This window comes from Balaenoptera acutorostrata, chromosome 6, assembly GCF_949987535.1.
Source record: "Balaenoptera acutorostrata chromosome 6, mBalAcu1.1, whole genome shotgun sequence".
Classification (NCBI taxonomy): Eukaryota; Metazoa; Chordata; class Mammalia; order Artiodactyla; family Balaenopteridae; genus Balaenoptera; species Balaenoptera acutorostrata.
In genome coordinates this window covers 69,701,627-69,726,657 of record NC_080069.1, presented here as the reverse complement: position 1 = coordinate 69,726,657, position 25,031 = coordinate 69,701,627, and the positions used below count along the sequence as shown (strand labels likewise).

Sequence of the window (25,031 nt, the reverse complement as noted above, 5' to 3'; positions counted from 1 at the left end):
TTGGATGCCCTTGCCAGACTTTCCCCTTGGGACTTACTGCCTTCGTTGCCTTTGTGACACTAAGTTTTTTTTTCTGCTGACTTTCTTTTCTCCGGTGTAAGGAACCACCTTATATTATCAGCCTGGCCTCTTGTATGGTGGATCTGTGGAACATGACTGCAGCATCCTTCGCAGCATTGGGTATTATCTGGAAAGTCTTCTCTGCCTGGCTCCATTTATGAAGCACCCGCTGAGAATAGTTCTGCGAGGAGTGACCAATGACCAGGTGGACCCTTCGGTGAGTAGTGAGGCCATCCCAAGATGTGGGTTTTAGTTGTCTCTTGTCACAACCCAACTTTTGAGAAACCAGTTCCTGATAACGCACAGGTGTATTGTAGAGAGTGTTTGTTTTGTTACTTACCTAGAAATTTAGAAGTTGATCACTCCAGGAGGGAGATGAGCCAAGACTCATAATCACCACATTCAGTCACGATGGTTAATGTTCGTCAAGGTGCCTTTCATTGTCATGTCTAAGAACCTTCAGAACAGATGCTTGCCGTCTCATCATGGTTGACATGAAATATGGCTCTGTTGGCTGAAGTGCATGAGAGTGGAGTTTTCAAAAGGTCGTGTGATGGTTGAGGCCGGAAGGCAGCAGACCGACATTGTAGGCCGAGAATAACATCTCCTTGGCATTGCTGCAGCATGATCTGGACTCAGGCTTCAGCCATACACTTTAGGACTTCCTTCTTCTGAGAAGAGTCTGCAGGTGTAGAAAAAGGGCACAAGGGCAGGGAAGGTATATATGAGCGTTGCTAGTTTTGGGGCACCAGCACACTTCTTATTAAGCGTGCTAATTTTCCTGCCTGTGTAGGGAGGATAGCTTCATATACAGATAGAGTAGTCATTGTGGCTACTACAGCTATCTAAATGCCAGTCTGGGATGGGTTTGTTTTGTGTGTGTGTGGGAGGGTGGAGCAGAAGGTGAGGGAGATTGATTGATTAGAGCAGGCCTGCCTTAGGCCTCTCGTAGTGGGGCAAGGATCCCTCCCTTCGGCTGCTCTGCTGTGCAGAGAAGCTATCTTCAAGCCGAGGGCCATGATGTGAAGTTCCGACTGAGGACGCTTATCTTCACCTCTGCAGATATTGGACCAAGACCACTGAAGGGGTGGCTTCTGTGGCAGAATGTAAAGTGTGTGGCTTCCCTAACCAGGGAAGACCAATTAGGTGGTGCAGTTAGCCCCAAAGTGGAGACTGCTGGTATTCACCAGGACACTGACTAGGGTATAAACACAGTTAATATGTTCTTAGGCATTAAGAGAATTACTCCCCAATTCTTGAATTCAGGTGCATAAACTCTTCTCAGGATCCTGAGTACAGTGCAAGATCTGAAATTCTTAGCTGTATAGGAATGTTGCATAAACTGTTTAGAATTTTAAAGTAATTTCAAATGATTGCTTTTTTCCAGAAGATTCTAGGAAATGGGTCCTTCAGTTAAAAGTATGAGAGGAGATCTCTACCATTTCCGATTGGGAGGGGGAGGGGAAGGTGCCTTGAATGTTGGGAAAAGGCCCTGAAGCAGACAGGAGACGCTGGCACTGTGTGTCCCAGTTTTGTTCTCTTTCTGTAATTGCCAGTGATCTTAAAAGCTTTTATCACTGGCAGTATTAAAATTTACATATTAACAGTGACAAAGATTAATTGATGAATTCCCTAGAAAGGGTACTTAATTCTTTTTTTTGCAGAGTATTAAAAAACTTTTTTTGTTTGTTTGTTTGTTTGTTTTCACATGCCACAGGACTTTCTGCTTTTGCTAGCTGCATGACTAAAATGACCTTGGTTAGTACCTGGCTCCAGCCCAGGATAAAATAAATACATCTAATCCTGGATAAGGAGTAACTTCTTCAACCTGTGGCTTCTTCATTTTGAACTTTCTCTTTAATGTGTGGTTTCCCCATCAGTTTATGTCCACATCTACTGTCTGCACACAAGGATGAATACGATGAGTTCTGCCCGTAGGGAATGTGGTCTCATGGGATAGACAGCTGTGAACACAGCTAGGGAGGCTACAAGGCTGAATACCTCTGGGCTCTGGCAAAGTGCTGAGGGCTAGGGAGGGCCTTCTGGAGGAAGGGAAGCCCCAGAGTCAGTCATAGTTTTAGGAAGATAACTATGGAGGTTGAGAGAAGGGTGAATTGCAGAGGTATCAACTAATTTGAACATTATGCAGAGGGAAGTGGAAGGGTAGGGACAGATATGATGGGCAGTGTGGAGGGAGGGACTTCATAACTCGATAATTAATTGGAGATGGGATAGGAGGGAGGGGTCATAAATAACTCCATGATTTCTGTCCTGGTTGACTTGAAGGATAGTGATCAGAAAGAGGAAAATTGTGGTGGGGTGATGGATGACGTGTTTGATCTTGGTCCTGTTTCCTGAGATATTGGTGGGACATCCCTAGGGGATGTCCAGTTGAAAGTTGGAAATTATTGTCTGGAGCCTCAGAGATAGGTCATCAGGATCTTACCTACTGACATTTCACTCCCTAGGAGACCGAGATCGACCAGTGCCGAGGCTGCACACTGGTGGCTTTTTGGCTCAGTTAATCTGACAGGTGTCTTTCCTTTGGCCTGTACAGTGTGCTGGTAGTGGTGGTGGTGTGTGTATCTGAATTGGTTGTTCATGTTTGAAACCCCAGAGTTTACATGGTAGTAGGTCGGTGTGGCAGCACTGGATGGCTGTTTCTCCACGACAGCCATCTGTTGGAGCTGAGTAGCACCTGCCCTCTTTGGATGAGGCATGAGATCTTCAGTTGGATACAGGTCTTAGCTGACCTCATCATTCATTTAACTTCCCTTTTTGGCCTCTGTGTGCAGTAGAATTTTGGCCCCATGGTTCCAGGGACTGAGAATAATAAAGAAGAGGAATGAGTGTGTAAGGTGTGAGTGGGGGGAAGAGGAGCTGCAGACAGTGACTGTGGAGATAGAAGTATTTGGAGAAGCCAAGCAGGAGTTGAATTCTGAGAAGCCAGGGATGATCCAAGAGTCAATCTTTGCAGGAGTTGAGTTGGAATTGGGCAGGGAGATTCGGCAGTGAGAAGTTTTATTGACCTTTGAGAGAGCAGTGCCATCGGAATGCAAGGGCAGGCACAGGTTCAGAATGAGTAGGAAATAGAACCATGGAAGGTTAGGAGATTCTTCCAGAAGTTAGATAGGATGATTCCTTAAGAGCTGAGGTTACGAATTTTTAAACGAACGAAACTTAAACTTGTTTGTAGGCTGAGGCGAAGCTGTAATGGAGAAGGAAAGAGTTGAAATAAGAAGGGTAGGGGGATTTAATAAGGGTAGCTCTGCAGACATCCAGCAAGGATGAGAGTTGAAAGCGGCAACAATGGGATGTGCTGTATAAAGGGGTAGGGACATTTTTCCTTGGAGGCAAAAAGATAGGAAATGGGGAGAAATTTTGAGAAGAAAACTTCTAGGAGGTCTCCTTTGAATCTCGGTGATTTGATACTAGAGCCCCCAGTAGATATTTACTGGTGCCAACAGCTGGCCAATTGGTGTGTGAAGAGTCCATTCTTTTTCAGTACTGTCCTGAAAGGATAAAGAAATGTACTGTGTGCTGGGCACTGTTCTAGGTGTACTTACGTCTGCGTCCATATTTATTTGATTTGTGAGGTGAGGTGGGTGTTCTTATCACTGTTTCAGACAAGGGAACTGAAGAGCAGGTTGCTTCCCTTTTTCTATTTGGTGCGGTCAGGTCATATTTCTACCTGTTGATTGACTGACTGGACTGTAAGGGTGACACCTTTGCCCTGAGGTTCTACTTGGGTCAGACTTTTGCCTTTCCTCTCTGAGCACAGAGTCACAGCTCAGTTTCCGTTAAACAAAACCTACAGACCACCCTTGCCCTGCTAGAACCAGTGTGCGGAGCCCGGGTAGGCTGTGGAACTCGTCCAGTCCAGCCCCTCTTTATACAGCAGGAAGCCATGGCCCTGGGGAGGTAATGTCCAGGTCTCAGAGGTGGTAAGAGGCAGAGTGGGGCTTCAGCCCACAACTGCTTTTCCAGCCGTTGTCACACTGAACCGAGTTGCCTGCCTTCCACGTCAGATGGAGAGTGACTTAGGAGCCAGGACCACATCTGGAGTTACACTTGGGCTCCTGGCTGACCCTCAGAGTCAATTTGACCTCATCCTTTATGACTCCAGGTGTAAGTAGGGTGACCTGAAGGAGCTTTTGCCTTTCTCTTCCCCTGGAGAGCTGGAGGCTGCCTAGTTCCAGGAGTTATGTGGGCAAGAGTGCCCTGCATCCTTGCAGCCCTCACGTTTTCCAGACTCTGGCTTGGCCTTCTCCCCAACTGCCCTTAACACTACCCTAGACTGATTCGTCTTGGTTCTGGCAATCCCATATGCATATTTTAAGTTTGTGGGTGTGTGTAGCTTTAATATTTAATTGAAATGAGCTCATCTTTAACGAATTTTCCCGGTAACTGCTTCTGCCCCACCTGATCCGTGCTGAACATGTTCTTAGGCTTCATAGGTCATTGCTACCTCTGGTTAATTTTCTGATATGAGAATATTTAGCTGGGGCGCATTCTCTGCTGTAAAGCCTTGCTGGAGTATCATTCTTTTGACTCTTAGCATGTTAGAGTTGGTAGCAACTCGGAGACAGGCAGGCTGAGCTCCTTACCTTAGAGACAAGGAAATTTAGACAGTTGAGATTTTCTTGTTTGAGGCCACGCAGCTAACTGGAGACAGCCTGGGCCAGGATCAGGGCTTTTCCCTGCAGCCTCTGCTTGTGCCGCTTGTGCCTTCAGCACCTCCTGCTATAGAGTCAGCCCCCGCAGGGCCGAGAAACATCTCTTGTTCCATTGGGAACAAGCAAGAGATTGCTGTTCTTTCGCAAGTTGCCATTGATTTGAATGTCACCTTATCCTCTGTGAGCAATCCACAAATGAACAAGGAAGGAGTTCTGATTGAGGAGGAGATAACAGTTATGCTTGGCACTGTCTTGTCATCAACTGTGGATGCTGTCATTGCACTTTGGGGTTTGTGTTGCTTCGTGCAGTTTGAGGCTGTCCTTCCCCTGAGGCCCTCACTGCCTTGTAGAATCACCACCTTTAACTGCCTTTGTGGTGGGTGTCAGCAGGATTCTTAGGTAGGACTCCTAGGTTGAATAGTTCATTTGGTTTGCTTTAGCCCCGAGTGCCACCAGCTCTAAACATTAAACAGTCATGTTGGAAAAAGAATACTAAGACAGGTGATTTTCTTGCATAGTGTTTATACCTCTTAAGACTGAGCACAGGTCTCTGTTTTCTGTATGAGCCCAGCAGTTTCTTGGTGCTTTTTGCCTGATGCACGTGATGCTCATGATGACTCATAAGGTAGGTGTATGATACTGTAAATGTGGAAAAGGGGCCCACAGGAGCCAGTGGCTTATAAAGTCACAGTCTATACTCGGGAGCAGAGCCGGCCCACACCCTCAGTTGTAAGCCAGCCTCTTTTCTCTTCACTAGGCTGCTTCATCTACCTGGAGGCTAAGCCTTCACCTGCTTCGCGGGCTCTTTCTTCTTTCCATCTCTCAAGGTTTAACTAAGCTTTTTTTTTCTGAAATAATTCTACAGGTTGATGTTCTTAAGGCAACAGCGCTCCCTCTATTGAAACAGTTTGGGATTGATAGTGAATCGTTTGAGCTAAAGGTAAGAATGTACAAATTGTTAGTGGTATATATCAGTGTGAAAGATTTTCTTACCAACTCATTGGAGGAGCTATATGCCTCACGTGTGTGTGGCACATTTGCAGTCGCCATTTATTAGAAGACCCACAGGATTCATGAACCAAACATTGCAGACTTTGATCTGAAAGGGACCCTTTAGTAATGACAGGAGTAGCCAGCAGTTATACTGCACTTACTTCGTGGTAGGCGATGTTGTAAGCATTCTACATGTATTTACTCCTTGGCTTATAACAACTCAGCTAATAAGTAGTAGAGCCAGGATTCTGACCATGCTGCCTCTCTGATCTAGATCATTTATCTTAATTTGTGTCCGGAGCCTCCCAACCTGAATGTCCCTGAGAATTTTTAGTACATTACTTTCAAAACTTAGTCGAAGTAATTTAAGCATGTGTTTGTTTGCTATTTAAGGGAATTACATCAATCCAATGTGATAACACTGGATATCTTAAGCTGTTTAGCATCTCTGTTTTTTAAAATGATGTTTTTAAACAAGGAACATGACTTCATTTTTATTTAATAATGTAGAGTTTTGATAGATCAGTTAATTCCAGAGGAGGAGAAAAGGGTTCCTGATGGTTAAGAAATGGGATAAGCTGATGAACTAGGCCAGTCCCTCATTTTAAGGTTGAACAAACAGGTTCTGGTGGTGAAGTGACCTGTCTGGCTTTGACTGGGACAGGCAGGCTCTGTGTCCACTGCTCTTTCCGACACACCACACGGTCTCCGTGCTCAGCACATGCCCGCGTGGAGCTAACATCAGGTGCTGTTCATCTTGAAAGGATTGACAAGTTGTGTATGAAAGAGCTTGCTGCTTTCTGATGGTGGTTTTCATTCTTGGTGTAAACCAGCCAGGTTGGGTGTCACCCACTCTACTGAACCCTCACCTCTTCTTTCTCACTTGGTGCAGATTGTGCGACGGGGAATGCTCCCTGGAGGGGGAGGTGAAGTGTTTTTCTCATGTCCTGTAAGGAAGGTCCTGAAGCCCATTCAGCTCACAGATCCAGGAAAGATCAAACGTATCAGAGGAATGGCGTATCCTTTGCATTTGCTCCAGATTTCTTATTTTTTTCTTGCCTTCCTAAGATAAGAATAACTCATAACAATTTACTTCTTCCCAGGGTTATTTACATTTTAGACAACAATCTTGGAAAAGTCTTAACAATTAATTTATAATTATTGGCTGAGATAGGATATTTTATTACCTGCCTCACCATAACTAGATTGACTGATTGATTCATTTATTTTTTTAGTTAACACTTAAGCAAACAGCTCCAGTGTATGTGACACTATCCTGAGGGCTTCGATTTGGGGGCCACCAATGCATCGCAGTTCCTCCCTCAGAAGAGCTCATCGTCTGGTGAAGGAAACAAATATACAAACACATAATTCTGCTATAATGTGTAAAGTGATATAGATGATGTGCAGTGGGTTGGGGGAGCTAAGAGTAAAGAGTAGCAAATTTGTCTGGAAGATGTGGGAGGAATGAATAATAATGAATAACATCTGCCATTTATTAAGTGCTTACTCCGTGTGCACTATGATAATTTATATACTTAATTTATTTTTATTTATTTTTTAAAAACCACTTTATTGAGGTGTGATTGACATACAAAAAGCTGTATTTATTTAATGTGTACAACTTGATGAGTTTGGAGATACGTATATACCTGTGAAACCATCAACATGATCAGTGCCATAAACATATCTATCACCTCCAAAAGTTTCTTTTCACCCTCTTTATTATTTTACATTTTTAAAATTTTAATTGTTTTGTGATAAGAACACTTAACATAAGATCTACCCTTCTAGCAAATTTTTAAGTATAGAATACAGGCATTGCAGTGTACAGTAGGTCTCTAGGACTTATTTAGATTCCTCATATAAATGGGATCATGTAGTATTTGTTCTTCTGTGTCTGGTTTATTTCATTTAGCATAATGTCCTCCAGGTTCACCCATGTTGTCACAAAGGACAGCATTTCCTTTTTTTAAGGCTGAATAATATTCCATTGCATGCAAATATCACATTTTCTTTATCCATTTGTCTGTCAATGGACATGTAGGTTGCTTTCATGCCTTGGCTATTGTGAATAATGCTGAAAAGAGTATGGAAATGTGTGTATATTTCTTTGATATCCTGATTTCAATTCCTTTAGATATACATCCAGAAGTGGGATTGCTGGATCAAATGGTTAGTTCTATTTTTAATTTCTCAAAGAATCACCATACTGTTTTCCATAGTGGCTACACCAACCTATATTCCCACTAACAGTATACAAGGATTCCCTTTTCTCACCAACACCTGTTATTTATTTATTTATTTTTTGATAGTAGCCATCCTAATGGGGTGAGGTGATATCTCAGTATGGTTTTGATTTGTAGTTCCCTGGTGATTAGTGATTGTTGAGTACCTTTGCATGTTCCTGTTGGCCATTTGTATGTCTTTTTGGGAGAAATGTCTATTCAGGTCTTTTGCCCATTTTTAAATTCGGTTGTTTGTTTATTTTGCTACTAAGTTGTATGAGTATCTTATATTTGGGTATTAATCATATATATGAATTTCAGACATTTTCTCTCATTACATAAGTTGCCTTTTCACTTTGTTGTTTCTTTTGCCTGTGTTTTGGTATTCAAGAAATCATTGCCAAAGCTAAAAATCTTCCCCACTATGTTTTCTTCTAGGAGTTTTACAGTTTCAAGTCTTATGTTTGTCTTTAGTCCATTTTGAGTCCATCTTTGTATGTGGTGTAAGATGAGTCCAATTTCATTCTTTTGCATGTAGGTATCCAGTTTTCCCTACACTGTTTATTGAAGAGAATATCCTTTCCCCATTGTGTATTCTTGGCATCCTAGTTGAAGATCAGGTGACCAGATACGCGTAGGTTTATTTCTGGGCTCTCTATTCTGTTCTATTGGTCTATATATCTGTTTTTATGCCAATGACATGCTGTTTTGATTTTTGTAGCTTTGTAACATATTTTGAAATCAGGACCTGTGATGCCACCAGGTTTATTCTTCTTGCTCAAAATTGCTTTGGCTATTTGGAGTCCTTTTTGGTTCCTTGTAAATTTTAGGATTGTTTTTTCTATTTTTATTAAAAAGAACATTGGGATTTTGATAGGGATTGCATTGAATCTGCAGATTGCTTTGGGAAGTATGGACATTTTAACAATAATTCTTCCAACCCATGAACATGGACTGTCTTTCCACTTAAAAAGTCTTTTAAAATGTCTTTCATCAATGTTTTATAGTTTTTAGTGTATAAGTCTTTAGCTTCCTTGGTGAAGTTTATTCCTAAGTGTTTAGGTTTTTTTTAATGCTATTGTAAATAGGATTGTTTCCTTGGTTTTCTTTGCAGGTAGTTTGTTGTTAGTGTGTAGAAATGCAACTGATTTTTTTTTTAATTAATTAATTAATTTATTTATGGCTGTGTTGGGTCTTCGTTTCTGTGCGAGGGCTCTCTCTAGTTGTGGCAAGTGGGGACCACTCTTCATCGCGGTGCGCAGGCCTCTCACTATCGTGGCCTCTCTTGTTGCGGAGCACAGGCTCCAGATGTGCAGGCTCAGTAATTGTGGCCCATGGGCCCAGTTGCTCCGTGGCATGTGGGATCTTCCCAGACCAGGGCTCGAACCCGTGTCCCCTGCATTGGCAGGCAGATTCTCAACCACTGCGCCACCAGGGAAGCCCGCAACTGATTTTTGTATGTTGATTTTGTATCCTGAAACTTTATTGAATTCATTTATTAGTTCTGATAGTTTTTCTTTTCTTTTTTTTTTTTTTTTTTTTGATCCTTTCTACATATAAGATCATGTCATCTGCAAACAGATAATTTTACTTTTTCCTTTCCAGTTCGGATGCCTTTTCTTTCTCTTTCTTGCCTAATTACTCTGGCTAGGACTTCTAGTACTATGTTGAATAGGAGTGGCAGGAGTGGGCATCCTTGCTTTGTTCTAAATCTTATAGGAAAAACTTTCAGTTTTTCACCATTAAAGATGGTGTTAGCTTTGGGCTTTTCATATATGGTCTTTATTGTGTTGAGGTAAATTTCTTCCATGCTTAATTTGTTGAGAGTTTTTATCGTGAAAGAATGTTAAATTTTGTCAAATGCTTTTTCTGCAACTATTGAGACAATGATATAATTCTTATCCTTCATTCTGTTAATGTGGTGTATCACATTGAGTGATTTGCATTTGTTGAACCATTCTTGCATCCCAGGGATAAATGCCAGTCCATCATGTTGTATGATCCTTTTAATGTGCTGTTGAATTCAGTTTGCTAATATTTGTTGAGGTTTTTTGCATCCATGTTCATCAGAGATATTGGCCTATAGTTTTCTTTTCTTGTATTGTCTTTGTCTGGCTTTGGTGATGCTGGTCTTGCAAAATGAGTTTGGAAGTTTTTCCTGTTTGATTTTTTAGAAGTTTAAGGATTGGTGTTAATTCTTCTTTAAATGTTTGGCAGAATTCACCAGTGGATTCATCTGCTGAAGCCATCTGGTCCTGGGCTTTTCTTTGTTGGGAAGTTTTTGATTACTGATTTAGTCTCCTTACATGTAATTGGTCTGTTCAAGCTCTCTGTTCTTGATTCAGACTTGATAGGTATTAGGTTTATTCATTTCTTCTAGGTGGTCCAATTTGTTGGCATATAATCATTCATAATAGTCCCTTGTGATCTTTTTCAATTTCTGTGGCATCTGTTGTAATGTTTCCTTTCATTTCTGATTTTACTTATTTGAGTCTTCTCTTAGTCTAGCTAAAGGTTTGTCAATTTTGTATATCTTTTCAAAAAATCAGCTGTTTTGTTGGTTTCTTTCCTATAGTTTTTCTATTTTATTTATATCTACTCTTATCTTCTGCTAACTTTGAATGTGGTTTCTTCTTTTTCTAGTGTAAGGTTAGGCTGTTTATTTGAGATCTTTCTTCTTTTGTAGAAAGAATGTAAGCACTTATCACTATAAAATTCCTTCTTAGTATTCCTTTTGCTGCATTTCATAAATTTTGGTTTGTTCTGTTTTCATTTGTCTCAAGATATGTTCTAATTTCCCTTAAAAAGCCCAGGCTTTTAACCTCTGCTTTTTCCTATAGATAGGACAGGGCATTTGGACTGAGCCTTGAAGAATAAAGGCTTGTAAAGTGGAGCAAAGAAGGCGGAGTTCTTCAGGCAGAAATGTGGGCCTGTGTGGAGGGAGCAGTGCACAGTGGTTCTGGGGAGTGGCAGGCAACGTGGCGTGGCCTGAATGCAGGTCAGTTAAGGGTGTTTGGTAGTAGAAGATGGGACAAAAAGTTGGGGCAGGAGCCTGTAAAAGTGGGAGGCTGTGCCGAGGAGTTGACCTTCATTCAGTGTCAGTAATTTTCTTTTGGAGAGAGAATTTGCACATCAAGCAGATAACTCTGGTGGTACCGAAAGAACTTTTGGCTATTTTTGGCTCGTTGTAGAAATTTTGGTAGGTACAAGTTAAAAAAAAACAAAAAAAACCACACCTAATCGCCTGATGGCAATCACTTAGAGGCAAAGATAGTGGGGAATTATCATGCCCTAAAGAGAGCCGGTGAGGGTAGTGGCTGGGGGACAGGTGAGGGCTGCTAGTTTATGGAGGTCCTAGAGGCAGGATGGACAGGATGCAGCGATCACCTGTGTCTGTGCTAGAGGAACAGGGAATCCTTGAGTGTGACTTTGATGTTTCTCACTTATGCACCTGAATAGACATATTTGTTCAGATAGAAGCTACAAATGTTTGGGGTGGGGTGTGGCCATGTGGGTGGTGGTGAAGATAAGTTTAGTTTTATTCATGTTGGGTTTGGTGGTTTCAGGTAGGTAAGTGGATAAGTCTAGAAAGGACTTATTAGAAGTTAGGAATGTAGAACTGTAACTGAGGGGCAAGGAGAGCTAGAAATGAAAGGTTTGGAGTCAGGTACCATGTAGAAGGCAGGGAGGAGGGTGGAACCGTGAGAGGTCACTAAGACTTGAAAGCAAAAGCAAAGTAAATGCTCCCAGGAAGGAAGACTAGGGAAAATCAGAGAGTTGAGAGGAGAATAAGGAAATCAAATAACTATATTTCATTTTAAAAAAATACATAAAAATTAAAAAAAAATTTTTAAACTACACTGAGGTACAATCTCTCACTAATCAGACTGGTAAAAAACTAAAGTTTGACATCATATTCTGTCGAAGGGCTGGTGGGAAGGTGTGACAGTATAACCCCTATGGTTAAGAACTTGACAATATCTAGCAAAATTCCCAGAAATCAAGGAAGCTGTCAAAGGCTACTAGAGTCATGTCAACTAGACACAGAAGCCAACTTGAAGAGGCTCCTACTAGCCAAAGGTGGGACAATCCAACCACCAATAGGAACAATTACAGTCGATTGAAACACATTAAATAAGTTTACATCCACAAATTTATTATGATACTTAAAAAAAAAATAAACCTTTATTCATCACACTTGGAAATCAACTCATTCTTTTGAAAATTGGTAAAGACAAGCATTTATTCTGCTTTTCCTGTACAAACTGATGAAGGGAAGTTGGTGAGGGAAAGTCTGTGTATATCAGGGATGTTAACTCTTTATTTATGAATAAATTGCAAATCATTTTTTTTCTAAAAAAAAGAAAATGTGGCTTCTTGGAAGCCCACCCAGGTCAGCGCCTTAGGAGGGCTCAGAGGAGTCAGCATTAGGATGGGGAGCAAGCTGAGGGACTCACAGCAGGCTGCCACTGATACCCCTGGGAGCTCTTTCCAGAGGGTGGTAGAGGCAGAGGCCAGATAACCAGTTCTAGGTTGCAGGGTGATGGAGGGAAATGGTGAAGAGCAGAGGCCACTCTTTCAACAACCTTGACAAGAAAGAGAACAGAAGGAAAGATCAGGTGGTAACTTGAGGAAGAGAATTGAGAAGATTCCCTTCCTTTTTAACAAAAAGGTTGGTGATGATTTGAGTATTTTTGTAGGTTGGGTAAAGTAGATTTATATATGAGAGAGGGAGACTGGTAAAGCAAGGTAACAAGGTGATTAAAGCACAGGTACTAGAGTCATACAGATGTGGATTCTAACTGGCTTTGCCACTCACTGGTGGAGATGTTTGGCCCCAAGCCTTGGTTGACGCATTTATCATTGGGCCCGCTTACGACTACTGTATGGGGCTGTAAAGAAGGTTAAATGAGGTAATAGACGTATAGTACAAGACACTGGGGTGGTATGTAACTAAGTGTTTGGTAAGTTGTGGCTGCTGTTATTTTTATTATTGTTTGAGAGGGGATGGATTGAAAATGGCAGGTATATGGTAAGGATGGAGCAATCTGACGATGATTGGAAGCCAGTGGGAGGAGTTTTCAATTTTACTGAGTTAAGGTGGGTTCTAGGATAAGGGGATCAGCACGGGTATGATAAGGGAATGTAACAGGGGTGGTAAAGATGTGCTGTCACAGTGGCATAGGGGCCACTTTTGGGGGTGGGGTGCCCATAGGGACATAGTAACTAAAGATAAGAAAAAGCCTGTAGGACTGCAATAAGGGCTCAGCTGAAGTGAAATGTTATCATGGGTCCAGCAGCAGTTGGCAGCCTAGAATGAAAAGTAGAGGAGGCAAGAGGGCCATTTTCAACCAGGGCTGGGTGTGGATTGACAGGGTGAGTGGGTTGTGCAGAAGGACGGGTTAGAGGGCGTATCGGTGAGCGTGGCATTGGAGTGACGGCCAGTGCACTCCTTACTGAGTAATGCAGCAGGGGCTCGCCAGCCTGGAGAAAGCACCTGGTCATGGGATTGGACTCCTTAGCAGGTTTAATGGAAGTAGATATGTGTGCTGTGTAGAAGAACAAGAAATTATGTTTAGGGAACTGTGTTTTGGGGTTTCAGATATTAAGAGTGGTAGAATTCTAGGTGCCAACAAGATCTGGGTGAGGGCAAGTGTTAGAGGCGGGGTGGGGTGGGGGCTGGATGGGGTTGGGTGTGGCTTTCCTGGTGGGAATTTGACAGAGTGGGGTGGACCAGGATGTATGCTTCTTGGGGTGACAGGGGCTTAAAGTCAAGTTTTCTATTTCTCAGGAGGTTTTGGGGTGGTCTTTCTTGGAGGAAAAGAAGTATGGAGTGGACTAACTTTTCAGAGGCCTTGAGTAGATTGAACAGTGAGTGGTGAGGGCACGGTATGGGGGCGTGGCATAGCCATAGGACAGAGAGAGCCATTGATGAGATAAAAGGTCAAACTTGGGGTGCTAACTGAAGTTCTTTGTAGGGATCATCAAGAACAGAGGAATTTATAACAAAGCTTCTTTCATGGATTATGGATCAAGACCTGTGTATATGAGGAGAGAATGGGGGAGAAATGGTTCCTGGCCTGGGGAGCCCCCAGGTTGATGGATACTTCCATTGATGTCCCAAGATGATGTTCAACTCTCAAGTTCTCCGATTCAGAGGAGGTAGAAACAGGTTATAGAGAAATGGAAATGTGATGTGAGTAGGTGGGTTTTTTTTTTTTTTTTAAATATGCCTGTTTTGCTTGACCCATGTCAGTTACTTATAGCTCAACCTCATTCTCATTAACATTGTATTTCACTGTGTAAAGAATTCCAAATTAAACCCTGTTGATGGCCATTGGGGTGTCTTCTGTTTTTCACCGTTGCCAAAAATGCTGCGGTTAATGGGTTAATGGCCTTGTACATGGAGTCCTACACACTCTCAGGACTATTTCAGTTTGTTTTTTCTCTTTTGAGATTTGTTTCTTCAATGCTATGTTGTGGCAGTGAACTCTGCTTGGAATCCATTCTCTCTAGTTTGGAAATGTGATTTCCAGCATCTGCTCTGTTTGTTTACCACAGTCCTGTGGTAACAACTTGGGTTTCACAGAGGCAGTTACACTGGGATCCCACCTGTACTCGGGTGTGCAAAAGCCTTGTGAGAGCTTTGAAGCCTTTGATGAAGACGGCGGGAAACGGGGTTGTACAGTGTTTTACATAAAAGCTGAAAGAGCTGTTGTGCCCCGGGCACCTGGGGTGCAACATTGTTCCTCCCCAGCTTCTCTCTGGTGTTCTTTGAGCCTTCCCTGTGTAGACTCTGAGCCAGAAGGATGCCGGTGAGTTCCCAAGCCCCTCACCTTCCTTGAGGCTGGGGGTAGGACACCTGAACCCTGCCCGATACAGCCCCGACTCTAGAGCCTTCCTCTGAACTCCCCAGGAGAGTTGACACAGCGCCCTTGCCCAGATCCCTGTCTGCAAACCAAACGTTCCAGCCACTGGTCTGCAAAGCTGCCTATTTCTCAAACACCTCAAAAGAATGTGGGTTTGAATTGAGATCACCTTCTTGGCCAGCTTTGGAGCCTGGGAAAAAAGAGCTGCCTTTGGAAAAAGCTTTAGCTGGTTTTGTGGTTTGTTACTTGCAAGGCCGGTTAATGGTTGGGCTGAGCTTGGAGGTTGTATTCCCCATAGGAGGGCTCGAGCTGGGAGAACTAGCCCCGCTCTCTGGTGTGTGTTTGTGGTTTTAACTGGGCTTCCTGCTGTCCCCTTCCACCCCTCACCCCGACCCCCCAGCCCACCCACCGCAGCAGAGTGCATCTCTCTGACTGATTGGCCAGGGACTGGGAGGGAGCTGGTGTTGTTCCTGCCAGCAGCTGTGACTGGACAGTGCGGTTGCCTTTTATTTACTGCCACCCACTCTCATTCTCCCCCTGCCTGAGTGAGAAAGGAACACTGTGTTTTAGTTTTGTGATGCTGTCCCAGTAGCTCATGACTGGGTACATAAGAGTTAAGTGAAGAAGCTGGAGTAGAGGCAGAAGAGGGGCATGAGGTAGAATTTGTTGGACAATCTGGTTTCCTTTCTCTAACTATAGGGAAGGTACTTAGAGAACCAGTCTCTTTCTTTGTACACACACACACACACACACACACACGCACACACCCCTTAGCTTTCTCCGACTTGTAACACCAGGGAGGGTGAAGGGCAGGAGTTCCATGTGGGCTGTAGCCATGAACTTGTCTTTCTTGGATATGAGTTCTCAGTGTGGTACTCATAAATGGCCTTCAGGACGTTCACCATCCCCCAAAATTGTCTGCAAAATTGTGTGTTCACGTGTTTCTTGAGAGACGGTTCATAGCTTTCATTAGATTCTCAGAGAGGTCTCTTACTTCTGAGAGGAAAGAACCTCTGCTTTGGGATTTGAATCTTGGACTGCCAGTAGGAAAAGCAATAGTTGACATCCACTGGGCTCCGACCACATGCCAGGCACCGCTGAGCACTTTACGTGCATTACTTCATTTGAGCCTGCAGACCCTGTGAGGAGAGCATTATGATTATCCTTTTCTTACTGATGAAGAGGTGGAGGCACCAAGAATAGCACATTAGTCCCAGAATGATGCAGTTTGCTGGAGCTGACGCTTAACACAGATAATCTGATTCTAGAACCCTTAGCCAATCGTGGTAGGGCCTCCACGCCAAGCCAGATAGCTCCATAGTGACTCTGGGATGCAACCGGCTTTAAAGTCCCTTTCCTTCTTTACTCCACTGCCTGAATTCTAGTATATGCTTCCACTGGCCCTCATTAGCACTGTTGTTAGCCACCTGGTTTCCACATCCCTGGAAGGGTGGGGGAAGAAGGTTGTCTCTGGAAATTCGGATCTGTTTAATTTTGAATCTTAGTTCCGTGACCCAGCTGTCCTAAGTGTGAGCCCTGGAACAGGAATCTGTGGCCCTTGCCTCAGGGTTACCGTGAGCATAAAATAAGATGATCATGTACCTGAAAGAACTTTGGAAGACGTGAATGCTGTGGGCTTATGTGTCAGGATAACGACATCTGTATTTTCCCACAGAGAGTGGACAGCTTCAGGCCTCAGAAGGATAGCACCCTCCTGGTCCAAAGGGTATGAGACCTGGGACTGTTTGTCTAAGCTGCCTGTGGTCAAAAGTACATTCTGGACAGAAGAGGTGGTGATGTAACTGGGTTCAGTGTGTGTATTGAAAAATCCCTCTTTGCTCTTTCCTCATTTCGGGTTTGTCCTTTGAGTCAAGTCAAATATTTATCGAGCATTTCTGAGTACAAAAGTAGTGTATTAGAGACTTGTGAGGGATACAGAAGTAGAGCCCCTTTCCTTATGGAGTGTGCGGTCTCATCGAAGAACAAGGACAGCATGAGTGTATACGAAGGGAGACGTGTGGTAAGTTCAAGTGCAGGCCACAGTCGGTGCTGCCCGGAGGATTTCAGGAGAGGGGGGAACTCCGGGTTGAAGAATGAAGGCAGGCAGATCAGGCTGAAGGATTTGAACACTTTGGTTGGTGGAGCTGGGGGTGGTGGTGTCGGTTTGGGGATGAACACTGAACAGACAAGGGGGTCCAATCTCAAGATCTGGGAGGGCCCAGAGTTACTGGGGGATTCTCCTTAGCATGAGGAAGCTGGATCTTTTGTGGATGTTCAGGATGGCTCAGAAAGGGGAGCCAGATGCCAGTCAAGTTCTTTGCTCAGTCTCTGAGCATATTGTTTCTGCAGCTCAAATGAAAATTAAATATGTTATTGACAGTAATTTTCGAACAGTTGGGCGAGGCTGGGCAGACTACACACCTTGTTTTCCCTGTTGGACTTGCTGCATGGGGTTTGGATCAGAGTAGTGGGAAGATCACATGTTGTTACTTCTCCGTTTTTGGTAGCCCCTCGTCCCACATACGCAGCTGCCCCTTGACTGTACAGTGAACATCGGAAGTGCTTAGTACATACTTACTTTTTATTTGGTTGGTGGAATTGGGGAGAGCCAGTCTCTGTAACAAAGTCTAATTTTAGTTAATAGTTTCCACTTTCTCAAGCACCAACCTTTTCATTTGAGTTGCTAATATCTTTCTCCTTTCCTTTCTGAGGGTGCCCTGTTGTAAAAGTGCTAATGACCAATGTTTTGACCACTGTATCATCCATAAATAGAATTGTGAGGAGGCTGTATCATCCAGAAATAGAATCATCGACACTTAAATAACTGAAAATAGGCTCTTAAGTTAAACACAAAAACCTGTTTATACCTTTATAAACAGCCCCACTATGCTCTTTCACTAATGTTTTTCTGCCTTTCCTGTCAGCCTACCAGGGGGTGGATTGGGTCACACAGGGGCCCAGGTCAGGCCCAGTGTGGTGTCTGTTCTGGCCTTAGGTTCCTAAGAGAAAGACTCAATGGTTACAGCAGTGGGGATGGTCAGAGAATACTTCAAAGGGAGCCTGGCTCATGCCCTACAGGGGGGCAGTTGCCTTTACTTGTTCCAAAATTGAGGTGAACCATTTCTAGGGGAGGCGGGATGGGTAGGCAGTCTAGAGCAGGGTTGACAGCTTTTATTTTATACTTTCCAAGTGCCTGTATTGTTTAGTTGTTTTTCACCGAGGGCTTTTTTTTAACAATACAAAAAATTATATAATAATACAATAATAATAAATAAAAATAATGTAAAAATTAAGTTATGGTACTACAAAGTTAAGTGATTAAGTACAGGTGGAGAATGGAATGGAGTTAGAAGTCCCAGTTTATTATGACAGTTCCACAAATATTTGCTAGCTTTATGACTGACTTTTCTCTGTTGTGGAGTCCAAGCAGAATGACACCCTTAACTCCAGGTTGCAGGTATTCGGTACGCGTATCACCTCAGATGGCAAACCGGATTGTGGATTCTGCAAGGAGCATCCTCAACAAGTTTATACCCGATATCTATATATACACAGACCACATGAAAGGAGTCAACTCTGGGAGGTAAGTGTCTGTGCGTTTCTGGAGCCTAATTCCCTAGCCACCCTAGCCTTTGTCATACTCCTGGTCTGATTGAAGCTAAAGTTGCCAGCTCTGAGGTTGGGCAGCCAGAGGAAGAATGATTCACAATTTTTTTCCTTCCAACTTACCGCCATTGTCACCAACAGGCATCTTTTTTTTTTTTTTTTTTTTTAAAGATATTCGCCATGTATTTCTTCTTTAGGTCTTCTTTTTTTTTTTAACTTATTTTTTTTTATATTTATTTTTGGCTGTGTTGGGTCTTCGTTTCTGTGCGAGTGCTTTCTCTAGTTGCGGCAAGCGGGGGCCACTCTTCATCGCGGTGAGCAGGCCTCTCACTATCGCGGCCTCTCTTGTTGCAGAGCACAGGCTCCAGACTTGCAGGCTCAGTAGTTGTGGCTCACGGGCCTAGTTGCTCTGCGGCATGTGGGATCTTCCCAGACCAGGGCTCGAACCCGTGTCCCCTGCATTGGCAGGCAGATTCTCAACCACTGCGCCACCAGGGAAGCCCAACAGGCATCTTTTGAACACCTATCACATGGAAAGTGTCACAGTGCCCAGTGCTGGGTGATGAGGGGTTGAGACGCCAGCCTAAGGGAATTAAAGCCCAGCTATTAATAAACAATGCCACAAGCTTTAATCCCATCTGTCCTCTGTTCCCACAAAAAATTAAAGTAAACAAGTTCTTCCATCCTGTGTAAATAACAGTTTAGGGGAAAAAATCCTTTGTTGGTTTAAGTGCCAGTCGGCTTCTCTCTCCATCAAGGGGAAAAACACCCCTAGAGCCAAAGAAAGTTGTTATTGCAGATTTGAGTTTGGTTTAGTTAGAGCCTTTGCAGAAGACCTTACTTTAGAAAATAAAAAGTTAATGATGATCTGTGTAATGAAAATATCTGTTTTAGGCTTTGGTTGTATATTTAGAAACCAGCGAGTTAGGGAAGCAATTAAAACCTAATTTCTTATTATGAAAATGTTAAGTATACAGAAAAGTTGAAAGGATAATACAGTAACACTTGTATATTCCTACTACTTGTAGTTAACAATGAATATTTTGCCAAATTTGCTTTCCTTGTGTGTGGGTTTTCTTTGTTTCTGCCTAACCACGTCAGTGTGAATGACAGTATCTTTACACTTTGAATCTGAAGCTTTCAGGTTGTGTCTTCTAAAAATAAGAACATCAGAGACTGACTGTTGTGGGATAAAAAATCAGTTTTCTCCTAAGTTGTACCACAGCTCATCCTTTTTCACAGCTCTTCTGTCTGAGCTTTCTTTAACTTCAGGAAAAGAAGGAAAAAGAGGGTAAAGGAGGGGTGAGTGTGTTATGGGATCTGAGACCTTCATGAGGCCCAAGGGAAAGATGAAGGTGACTTCAGAAATGCCGTGGTGGCTCATAGTCCAGAGCAACAGAGGTGGTGATGTCAGAGGTTAGAGTTGGGAAAGGGTTTGTGTGCAGAGCTGGCCCTTTTTCTGGGAGTTGGAAAGGTCAGTGATGGTCCCAAACCTTTGGTGTATTGCTCAAATACCATCAGTGTTTTCCTCATTCATAATGTGGGAGTGATAACAACTGCATCCCTAGGTTACTGTAAAGATGAAAAGGTCACATATGTAAGCCACCAGTGCAATGCCTGGCACATAGTAGGTGCTACAGAAATGGTAGCTGCTAATGCCGTTATTTCCTTTCTCTTCTCTTCTTGGCCACAGGCCTGGAATTATGTGTCAGCTATTTTCTGGGGAGAGGGGATTACGAGGGATGGGGGAGGATCGGTAGCAGTAGCAGCTGTCTGAATGGCCTGACTCGATAGTGCCTTGTCGTCCGGCCTCTCGCTCTACAAAGAGGCAGAGCAGACCTGAAGGCCATGCTGCCTCCAGCTAGAGTGTGGCTTTTTATAATGCCATTGACTCAGCGGACCCTAGTGCTGGTCAAGGCCCATACCTGCTAATAATGAGTAGGAAGCTCACACGTGGATGGAGATGTGGGCATAATGTAGCCTTGTGGGTTATCAGCTCCAAGCTCCACTTTAAAATTTACCTCTAAAACCAATGCATGATGTTAAGTTTGTGTTCCGTTTTCTAAATCTCAAGCTACAGTTGACAAACGGTGATCTTCCTTCTCCATTATGAAATTATAAAGTCGTGGGTAGGTATTTTCCTCTTCTAATTCAGTGAAGTATCCACGTAAGTTAGGCTTATTGAAGTCTGGGAGTGAGAGTTATGTGTGGCCATGGCCTGGAACCTTGGTGGCCAGCAATTTTTGGTGGGCTGTGTCAGCTCTTTGTCCAGTGAACATTTGTCCAGTGTGGTCCCATTTTGATTCTCACAGTCATGACTTTTTGAAAAATCTAGTCCCTCACCAGTTGGAAAGTTTTGGAGCCTGTCATTTGCAAACTGTACCAATGTACATCTTCAATGAGGTCACTTGGTGATCAGCTACGTTGTCAGCATAACTTGAAATAGGCCTGATAATACACATACCCCAAATTGGGGGGTGGGGGGGGAATTGGCGTAGAGTACATAGAGCTTAATATGTCATTGTGTTGTTTTCTGTAAAACAAATACAATATCAAATGGAACGGTCTTGATTAAATATGAAGTTCATTGTAATAAGTACACACGCCTCAAAAATTTCACATGGATGGAAAAGTTTAGAAGTTCTTAGGAAATGCAGGTAAGTGGGTTAGAGCAGTGATGGTGGCTTATCTCCTGGTTCTTCCTCCCTGCATTTTCTCCTCTTCATTTTGGCATGCCACTGCCTCTACTGATGAGCTGGGTGCCCAGTCCCTCCTCCTGGTCAAGTGACTCATCGGCAACTTGAGATTGTACTTTAAATGTCCCATGATGATGCTGGGTGGTGCGGTGTTAGATTGTTAAGCGTGACTCAGAGTGTCCTGGAACCGGCGTTCTCACTGCACCCTCTTCCCTTGGCAGGTGTTATTAATCCTTGGCTACGTAGACAATCACTTCTTTTTAAAAGAAATTAAGGACTGACCAGTATAGTTCCTCCCTATTGTGAGCTCATATATAGTACATTTGAAACATAAATTTTACGCATAGTTTTCTGAAACAAATATTTTGGCTGGTTTTGTGCTAGATGCATAGAAAGTGCTTCATGAATATGTATGTTGGATTGTGTTAAAGGAGGCTTTATTAAAGCTGTATTGTGCTTGCATGTGGAGTGTACTGCTGGGAAGTAGGTACAGTCGACCCTGGAACAACGCTAGGGTTAGGCGTGCTGACCTTCCCCGCGGTCAGAGGCCTGTGTGGGACTTAACGCCGTTGACCCTCCATATCGTCCGTTCCTCCACATCCTCGGATTCAACCAACTTAGGATCATGCAGTACTGTAGTACGTATTTAGTGAAAAAAGTCTCTACTAAGTGGACCTGTGCAGTTCAAACCCATGTTGTTCAAGGGTCAACTGTGTGTGTTTAAGAGGCACTGGGCAAGGTAGATGTGAGGTGTCAAATCCGGAAATTTTGTGGAGAGATGCTTGTTTTTATTGTTTGTGGACGGATTTTGTTTTGCGTCAAACTGGTTTTCACTAAGCCTCGTGAGAGCAGGGGCTCCTGTGCTTACCATGGCGCCCCAGTTCCCGGGTCTGTGGAAGCTTTACCCCCAATGTTTGTTGGATGTACGCGTACATGAGTCATTTGTGGTCCTGGACAGGAAGGGTGTTAAGGGTCTGGCTGTTGGTGGTTGAAACACACAGGCGAGAACATGGTGCTGGCTCGTTGATTATATTAAGTGAATTCTGAGTTAGAGATGTCCCCTGGGGACAAAAACATAAAGGTGTGCCTTCTCTAGGCCCTTTCTCCTCATGTGGTATTTCTCAGCACGGGGGAACAGCCTGCTGTCTCTCAAGGAGAGCTGTAATCAGATGGTCTCCAGGCTGCTTGTACTTCTGGGCTCGTTGTGACGTGCCGTGGTGGAAAACTTGCGTGGGCTTTGGAGTCTGGAAGATCTGTGTTTGAAGCGCATCTCAGTCTCTTTCTAGCTGTGTGGACTTGGTGCAGGTTGCTTGATTTGTCCATTTCCTCAGTTGTAAGGTGGGGATGGTATTATTTACTCTGCAGAATAGTGTTGAGCCCCTAGCTCAGAAACTAGGGACTCTATATGTTGATTGTTACAAACTCTCACAGCAGGATCTTTTACAATGTAGTGAGTGGGGAAAGGTAAGGGAGAGCTAGGGGAAGGGAGGGCTAAAAAGAAAAGCAATGCAAATTTGCATCACCTTTGGTTCTGTCACGTGTGTGCCCTCACTGCATCATGCATATGTCCATTGTGAGCTGGGAGGGACTCTTAATAAGACCTGATGTGACCAGACAGAATGCCATCAAAAAGATGTTTGTCTTCTCTTTTTACTGGTGAATGTGAACCCCACTTCGTATGCTACTCAGTGTCTGTGCCTTTGAATCCCCAGGTCTCCGGGCTTTGGACTGTGGCTGGTTGCTGAGACCACCAACGGCACCTTCCTCAGCGCTGAACTGGTCTCCAACCGCCAGGGCCAGGGGGCAGCGGTGCTTCCCGAGGACCTCGGCAGGAACTGTGCCAAGCTGCTGCTCGAAGAAATCCATAGGGTATGTCCTCCGCTTCTGCAGGTCCGGGAGAGGAGCCATCAGGAAGCAGTTCTTTGTCTGTCATTTTTATTCGTTAGCAACTTTCTTCCGCTTTTAAGGGCTTCAGTCAAGGAGTTAGCCTCTTCCTACCCTTTAGACAGTTTAGCATTAACTAGCTTAATGGATTAGCTAAACTAGTCAGTGAGCAGAGGCCCAGCCCCACTGGTTTGTTACATATGGCAGGTAAATTTTTTTTTAATATAAATTTATTTATTTATTTATTTTAAATGTTTGGCTGTGTTGGGTCTTTGTTGCTGCACGTGGGCTTTCTCTAGTTGCGGCGAGCAGGGGCTGCTCTTCGTTGCCGTGCCCAGGCTTCTCATTGCGGTGGCTTCTCTTGTTGTGGAGCACCAGCTCTAGGTGCATGGGCTTCAGTAGTTGTGGCACGTGGGCTCAGTAGTTGTGGCTCGTGGACGCCAGAGTGCAGGCTCAGTAGTTGTGGCGCACAGGCTTAGTTGCTCCGTGGCATGTGGGATCTTCCCGGACCAGGGATCGAACCCGTGTCGATCCTTAACCACTGCACCACCAGGGAAGTCCTGGCAGGTAAGTTTTAAAGATCGGGAGGGCAGAGAACTGGAACAGAGTCATACAGGAGAGAGAAGGTGAAAAATGAAGCAGGTTAGGCAGTGACTGGCCAATTGAAGAGCACACACCCCCCCGAGCAAAGCAGGGACCTTCTCTCAGCCCCCTGTCGTTGCCGTAGGGGGATGGGGGCTCATTCTTTTCAGATTTTTCAAGAGAAGCTGGGAACCTGGATTTGTGTGTGACAGTTAATTCAGATAGAAAACAGTGTCAACAGGCTCAATTTTGTAGGGTGCTTGGGAGCACATAGAAGAGTGTCTAGGGAAGGCCGGCCTGTGTCAGAGCACAGTAGGGGCTTGGGAAGAGGGGACAAAGAAAAGGTGACACGATGCTGAAGACAAGACTGCACTGATTACCATTTTGCTTCTGCTGCCCTACTGGTGGGACATGGCATAGACCAGTCTGGCCAAGCCTGTCCCCTCAGTTGCCACAGTCCTTTTTCTCTGTTGATCCATAAGAGCAACATGCACATATGTACACACACACTTTACTCTGTTTCCCAGGGACAGCTGAGGCAACCCAAAATAAACAAGGAGGAAATTGGAAGAGAAGGAAAGATGATGGCAGGAGAAATAAGATAAGCTGCCTGAAAATTCATTCTTTAAGATCCCGTATACTTGGTTAGAGGAGAGTCACAAACCTGTCTCCAAGATTTCTGTTAGTCTGCACCTCAGGAACGTGAAACCTTTTCCTTAACATGCAGAATCCAGGACAGGCTCGAGGGATATCAGTCCTCTGCTGTGGATGCACACTGGGGCCCACATTCTTAAACTGAGCACTAGCAAGAACTATACACTCATCTCTTGGTGTCCACAGGTGATTGGTTCCAGGACCCCTTCTCCCCCCAGTGGATACCAAAATCCACTCAAGTCTGTGTTTCATTACTCCCCCCCCCCCCACCCCACCCAGTATCCACAGGTTCTGTATCCGCTGATTCAGTCATCTGAAATTGAAAATCAATCTGGTTGGTTGAACCTGTGGATGTGGAGGGCCGACTGTACTCTGGGTGATTTGCTATTGGATGGTGTAGAGTGTTTGTAAATTGTCTTTTTTCTCCAGCTGAAGAGCCTTTCATCTCTGTACTACCTGTGTATTTATTCTCAGTTATTAGACATCTCTGTGGTTCTTTCCTGAAGTCTTCTAGGAAGTTTTGCTCTGTTTAAAGTCGCAAAAATCACACGTGAGCCCAGTGAAATAAAATCAGTAAGGCTGGTACAGTGGTGATTTTGTTCTTTAATTCTTCCTTTTGCCACTGTAATTTATTAATCATTGTGGCAAGGTGATGCCTGGGTCATGGGTATTGATCCCTGCACAGGCCTCACTAAGGAAAACAGCTTATTGCCACAGTCTACTCCCCTGATCAAAGTCAGCATTTTTGAAAATATCTCATTGGTCACAAGGTGGAACAAATAG

General features: G+C 43.9%; 1 protein-coding gene across 1 annotated transcript in view; it reads left to right on the top strand.

The window, feature by feature from the left end:
• The window catches only part of RCL1 (RNA terminal phosphate cyclase like 1), a 54,711-nt gene that overhangs the window by 16,443 nt on the left and 13,237 nt on the right, over positions 1–25,031 (top strand). Inside the window, exons 3-7 of the mRNA XM_057548547.1 lie at positions 102–277; positions 5,602–5,676; positions 6,622–6,746; positions 18,284–18,409; positions 22,841–22,997. Coding sequence (XP_057404530.1) covers positions 102–277; positions 5,602–5,676; positions 6,622–6,746; positions 18,284–18,409; positions 22,841–22,997 — 659 coding nt within the window. The remainder of the gene's footprint in view (positions 1–101; positions 278–5,601; positions 5,677–6,621; positions 6,747–18,283; positions 18,410–22,840; positions 22,998–25,031) is intronic.